General features: G+C 32.3%; 1 protein-coding gene across 4 annotated transcripts; it reads right to left on the bottom strand.

The window, feature by feature from the left end:
* Positions 1–217: 217 nt before the first annotated feature.
* On the bottom strand, positions 218–5,776 carry LOC126683460 (peroxidase 55). 4 transcript variants are annotated; one of them, XM_050379364.2, is made up of 4 exons: positions 5,668–5,776; positions 5,372–5,586; positions 4,310–4,501; positions 218–916 (listed from the first exon to the last, which is right to left on the bottom strand). In XM_050379364.2, exons 2-4 carry the CDS (start codon positions 5,570–5,572, stop codon positions 347–349), a joined length of 963 nt encoding a protein of 320 aa, XP_050235321.1. In that variant the 5' UTR covers positions 5,573–5,586; positions 5,668–5,776; the 3' UTR covers positions 218–346. The 4 variants fall into 4 exon arrangements, with proteins under 4 accessions (XP_050235321.1, XP_050235323.1, XP_050235322.1 ...); XM_050379366.1 differs by having other exon boundaries at positions 5,372–5,592; positions 5,668–5,774; XM_050379365.2 differs by having other exon boundaries at positions 5,372–5,592; positions 5,673–5,769.
* Positions 5,777–6,680: the final 904 nt, after the last annotated feature.

Here is a 6,680-nt window from a genome sequence, read left to right as displayed (position 1 = left end):
ATTTGTCATGATACACTGCCAATCCAACTGCCACATAAGAAAATTCAGGGAGAGAAACTTCTCGTTAGAATAAAATATAACATTAGTAACCAAACTGCAATAGAAAAAATTATTTCATCACCAATCTGTAATAACCATGTACTTTAGTAACTTTAGGAGTTTAATACCTTACATTTAACCAAATATATTTAATTTTTTTCCATTTCCATCTGCAGTATTTAGAAAACAATTCAGGCTTTATTATTACTTCAATTACACTTTCAAGCAACAAATATTAAACATTTATTCTCATGTCGCAAATAAAATGAACCGACCGCAACCATAAAAATTGATAAAAACAAATTAATCAAAGAATCATACAATCTGTTCTTATTTTTCCTTGTTCACCGGTCTTAACTCCCACTCTACCAAGCTTTCTCATCGCGGTCGTAAAAGCCGCATTAAAAACTCCTTCCCCATTCGCAAAATCAATGACTGTCGATTTCGAAGACGGATCAGTAAATAACACATCATCCGACGTAAACAAACCCTTGCCAGCAACTAAATTCTGATAGTACACATTATCAAATTTTCTCGGTGTTACGGGGTCCATATCTATAGCAATTTCCGGGTCGACATTTTTAGGGCAAGAAGCCATCAGTTGCTGTGCATAGTCCGGATCAAGCGCAGGATCAACCGCGGATGTCGGAGAGAACGAGTAAAGGCGATTTGCGAAGCGATTGCAGTGCGAGAAACCTAATGTATGAGCTCCTGAAAGTGCGATCATGTCGATTTGTGTAAGGTTATTTTTAGCAAAAATTGTGTTTAGTTGAGAAAGAGTTGAGTCTGGATCTGGTAAATTTTTTGCCACCGTTGATGCTTGAGAAGTTAAGCTGTCGCGACGCCCCAATTCTACTGGAAATGAAGGACCTCCGGCCTAAAATTTATACGTTGTTTCAAATAAATTAGTTTACGTCCATAAAGTTATTTATGTCACAAAATCAAATTTGATGAATTAAGATCAAATATATTCATAAATTTATAGTTTCATGTCAAATAAATCCAATTTGATCAATTAGGTGAAATGGAAAACTTGTGTGGTGAAATCAAATAAATTCTTTTTGATCAGTAATTATAAAATTATGCATCTATTTGATATTTATGAATAAATTTAAATCTAATTAATTCTATCACATTAATATTTGGATAGAAATGGTCATTTTATTGTTAGTAATTAAATAATCATATTTTAGTTTGATACTCATATTTAAAACAAGGGACACAAAAGTCAACTGTTTAACCCTCAATATTTTTTTTATATATATTAATTTTCTCTCTTCTTCTAATTTTGTCAATTGATTAATTAGTGAAACAGTTCAATTATAAAGAATAAAAATTATTAATTTTCACCGATGATGTTTTCCCCAAATAAGTTTAGATAAAAATATATGAAATTCCTAGAAATTATAATTTAAAATTAAATAAAACAATATAATATCAGAATATTAAAAAAAATTATAAATATATAATGATTCAATATAAAATCTAAAAGCATTACATAATTTTATAAAAATTTACTAAAAAATACGTTTAAAATAATTATATTAAAAAAATGGTTTATATTACATATTGGGGCCGTCCACCTCTAAAGACACGTGTGCATAATTAGGCCAAAAAAATTTCCATTAAATTAAAAATATATATGAATAACAATTTTTTAGAAAAATGGAAGCAAAATACGATCTTCATGTAAGTATTTTGTCCAAAAAATCTTGATTGAAATAAAATGTAAATTTAATAATTAAAGGCCGAAGGTACAAAAAACCCATCGTGTTTTTTCAATTGGTACAAATAACCCATCGTACTAAAAAAAGTACAGATAAACACCCGAATTCAATTTTTTTGGACGAATTGCCACCTCGCTAACAGAGGCCTCTAACACCGTCAATTTTTTGCCACATGAGCAGTCAGTTGTGGTCTTCTTAACATCCATGTCACCCATTTAAAATCCCAATTTCCTTTAACGTAAATAAGCTGGACAAGAATTGCGGTGATGAAAATCCCAACTATCCACCACCACCGCCGCCAGTCTCAACCTCTGCATCGCAAAGGAGCAGAAGAAGATAAAGACCCATTCGAGCCCACCGGCTTCATCACCGCATTTTTAGAAACTTGAAGAGTAAGAGTCTAAATCAGTAACCTGCAAAACTCCTCCATTTTCTTAAGAAAATGCATTGGTTTCAATGATTGTCTCAACAAAAACTCCAAAGTAAACGGGAACCCAAAAGCCGCAAATCTTTGAATTGAAGCGTCTATTGGATTTTCTTTTGTAATATAAAAATCCAACCTCCGACTCCAAATTGAACTAATCTAAGCACAACTATAACCTTACTAATACCATAAATATTCATCATTTTTCCAGTATTTCTCTAGTTTCATTGGCTAAAGGTGACAAATCTCTTAGGTCCTTCTATTTCTTGGTGCTTGAAATTAGGGATTTTGTTTGGATACTCACTTGGGACCCAATCTGAGCTTGAAAAATATCTGGGTTTTTGATTCATGATGTGGGTTTGCTTCAGATTGGTGATAATGATCAAAGATCGGGGCCTTTTGAGATTATGATTTGTGGGTTGCAAAATAGAGATGTGATGACAAATGGGGTTTAAGAGTTTTGATTGTTGAGAGGAACCATAATCTCAATAATAATGATAAGCGGAAGATTCAAAATTTGGGTTTTGGGTTATGGGTGATGAACTGAGGGTTTTATGAGCTTAGAAGAAAATCTGTGAGAAATTAACATGTACATCATTCTTAGTGAAATTGAGAATTAAGGTTTATAGGAGTTGATTAGGAAGATTCATGTGAGCACATCACTAAAATGAACAAACCAATCTAATAATGGAATAAGAGTTACAATTCAGAACAGAGCTTTCCTATGGCATAGCTCATGTCCACCTTTGAAGGTTAAAGTAGGGGTGTGCAAAAACCGACCGAAACCGAATTTCCGAACCGAACCGAACCGATTTTAAAATTTCGGTTCGGTTTTTCGGTTTTTCGGTTCGGTTCGGTTTAGATAAATAAAATTTTCGGGTAATTCGGTTCGGTTCGGTTTTGGTGAAAAACCGACCGATTTAACCGAATTACCGAAATGATAAAACGGCGTCGTTTTATGACCTTAAGCAAAACGACGCTGTTTACTAAAATTTGCCCCAATACTCCCAAATACCCTAATTCTTATTTCACTTCCCTAAACTCATCAGCAACCGCATCTCTTTTCCAACAAAGAAAACCCTAAATCGCAACACCTCACTCTCAATCTCTCGGTCAGTCTCACTCAGCCACTCCACTCACTCCGGCCACCGTATCCCGTAACCTCCGCCAGGCTTCACTCTCAAGTCTCAACTCATTACTTGAACAAGATGTGATATATTCTTATTTCACTTCCCTAAACAAAATGTGATATATTCTATAATTATGTTTATGTAGATGTCAGATACCGCGACAAATATGGAAATTGGTGGAACAGGAAGTAATGCAGCACTAAATGTATCAAGTTCTCAGCCTTCCGTAACAAGTGAAGATGCTACAAAGAAAAAAAGAAAGACGATGGATGCTAGATCGATTGTAATGTTCATGGATTATTTGGAATTTGTAATGTTGTTTTTGTTGTTTATGTATGGATGGTAATATTTATATCTTTTAAGGTTTATATATGATATTAAAAGAGCAGATTATATTAGCAGGTTATATTGTTTTGTTAAAAGAGCAGGTTATATGTTGTTTACAGGTCTGAATGTATAAGTTATAGCAGGTCTGAATATAAATATTTTTAATTTTTTTACAGGTGAAACCGAATTTTATTAACCGAACCGAACCGAAATATTTCGGTTCGGTTCGGTTCGGTTATTAATAAAATTCGGTTCGGTTCGGTTTTCTAAAAATAAAATTCGGTTAATTTCGGTTTTGACATATTTCGAACCGAACCGAACCGAACCGACCGATGCACACCCCTAGGTTAAAGGAGATTGAGATTTTAGATGGGTGACATGGACGTTCTTGGGTGACATGGATATTAAAGAGACCACAACTAACAGCTCACATGGAAAATAATTGACAGAGTTAGAAGCCTCCGTTAGCCAGGTAGTAATTTGTCCAAAAAAATTGAGTCCGGGTATTTATATGTACATTTTTTAATACGATGGGTTATTTGTACCAATTGAAAAAACACGATGGGTTTTTTGTACCTTCTGCCATAATTAAAATTAAATGTATCAAAATTTAATCATTGAAATGCAAGCATCAATTACGTAAAATAAATAGGGTTTCTTACCAAGACTACAACATCTCTGGCAGCAAGAGCCATAATGTCAGCGCAAGAAACAACTTGGGGACATTGTGCTTCAACTGCTTGCTTCGCTTTGACAATGGTGTCGAAACCATCTCCTGCCAGAGACACATTATCATCGGCGTCTTTTTCTGCATCTCCATTTGGCGATGAGATCATAACTGACGCATCACAGCCCTATAATTATACAAATAAATAAGACATTTTTGGAGAAATATGTGAAACATAATTAATATTGTCATTAACGTCTTTTTTTTTCTTGTTTAAAGGTGGGGGTAATTATACTCTATAGTCAATCACTTATGATAGGATGGATATTCATTCACTTCAAAGTGAACTAAATTTTATTCTATTTTTAAATTGATCCAACTAATTTTATAAAAATTTAAAATATTTTAATCGAGCTCAACCGAACTAGCCGGTTGAGCCACTTTTGTTTGGTTCTGTTTGTGACAAAAGTGAACTGACTTTTTTGTAATTTTAGACCGAACTAAGGTATATAATACTCTGATGGGTAATTGATCTTTAACGTATTTAAAGTATTGTTTTTTATATTGGTGACTAAATTTTAATTTGTTTTATTTGATTTTTAAATTTTATATTTATTTAAAATGAGGTTCTTCCTGTTAAAGTACATACATGGAGGCCGGAATTTGACTTTTGTCAATTGGATTGTTTTTACTTTAAAAACTTGTAACTTATGCATAATTTCATTTTGAATGATAGTTTTTTGGTCAAATTATGCATAAGTAAAAAACTAAAATTCGGTTGCCACCTATACATTTTTATCTGGAAAATCTCTGGTTCAAATAAAACTAGAGTTTAATAAGTAAAATAAACTAAACTAAAGTTCGGTAACTAAACTGTAAAACCACAATAATTTGGGTACTCTCACTGTCAATTACCGGTACTCTGCTACCTGCTGAACAACTTCTATTTCAGACCATCAAATGGTAATCCATCAACATGATCATAATCAAAATCCTAATACTACTTATGATTAATAATACACGCAAATTAAGACGAAAAACAGGACAATAATCATACCGTAACAAAACAATCATGAAAAAACAGACGGAGAGTTCCCGGAATTGTGGTGAAAGTCTGGCTGAACTTGGCCGATACTGCTAGCTTCACTATAGCCTCCACGTTCGGACAAGAAAAGCTGTAGAAATTCTCAACTAGTTGTCCCTCTCCTCTGCCGATCATCATCATCGTCATCAACAAAAAACATTTCCATGTCTCCATCTTCTTTAATTTGCCTGAAACTAACATAACTATAGTGTCCTATATTTATAGACAAACATAAAAACTCATCTCAAATAATTAAATCATTTGCATACCTCACATGAAAATTACTAGTTATCGGTCTCTTCCTCTTGCTCAAAGGACTACCTTTGAATGGGTTTTGGCTAAGAATTTAAAGAATTTTATATGCATAAATTAAAGAGGGAGAATTGTCAAAATATATATATATATATATATATAGAGGGAGGATATCCTAATATTTATGCTAACAAAGACGCTTTAATATTTAGATTTAATCATCCAAAAATATATTTTTTGACCTTTTTACTATGGCTCAAATTTTTAAGATCGTTAATTTTAATCTATTTTTCAATTTTCAGTTTCAATTAGTCATTTGTGTAAATTAAAATGAAAAAAAAAATTCAAAATATACCCTTCATGTTGCTTTATATAGTTCCACTTTATCTTTTTATCATCAAAAATTTCATATATAAAGGGCATATTTAAATTTTTTTCACTCCAATTTAAATAAACTACAATTAAAACTGAAAATTAAAAATGGACTAAACCTGACGATTTTAAAAGTTTGTACCATAAATAAAAAGAATTAAAAAAGTGGGATATTTGTCAATCATTAAACCCGATATTTATAAAGCTCTAATTCATCGTTAAGTCGGATGAATTCATAAGAGGATAAATTTACCTCGGTGCATATGTGAAATAATTAGAGAAGAGAAAATATATTATTGAATCGAATGTTGATAGATTGATTACAAGCATATATATATATATATAACTAGAATTGTTCTAATCAAATAAGAACTTCTAAGGATATGAACCTTTAATCATAATAGGAGAAGGAGATATATTCCAATACTCCCTCTCAAGTTGGAGCATGAGGATCGATCATGCCCAACTTGGACAATAACATAGTAACAATTCGACCATCAATAAGACTAAACTTATGTTTAGGCCAATCGATAATTTTCAGTTTTAAGACTTGATGGTCTTCTTTAATATTTGCAGTTTAAGGACTTGCGTCGGTCCCAATTAATAATTTTCAGTTTTAAGACTTGATGGTCTCCTTCAATATTTGCAGTTTAAGGAC

This window comes from Mercurialis annua, linkage group LG5 (genome assembly GCF_937616625.2).
Source record: "Mercurialis annua linkage group LG5, ddMerAnnu1.2, whole genome shotgun sequence".
Classification (NCBI taxonomy): domain Eukaryota; kingdom Viridiplantae; phylum Streptophyta; class Magnoliopsida; order Malpighiales; family Euphorbiaceae; genus Mercurialis; species Mercurialis annua.
The sequence above is the reverse complement of the archived record's forward strand: the minus strand, read 5'-3'. Positions and strand labels throughout refer to the sequence as shown.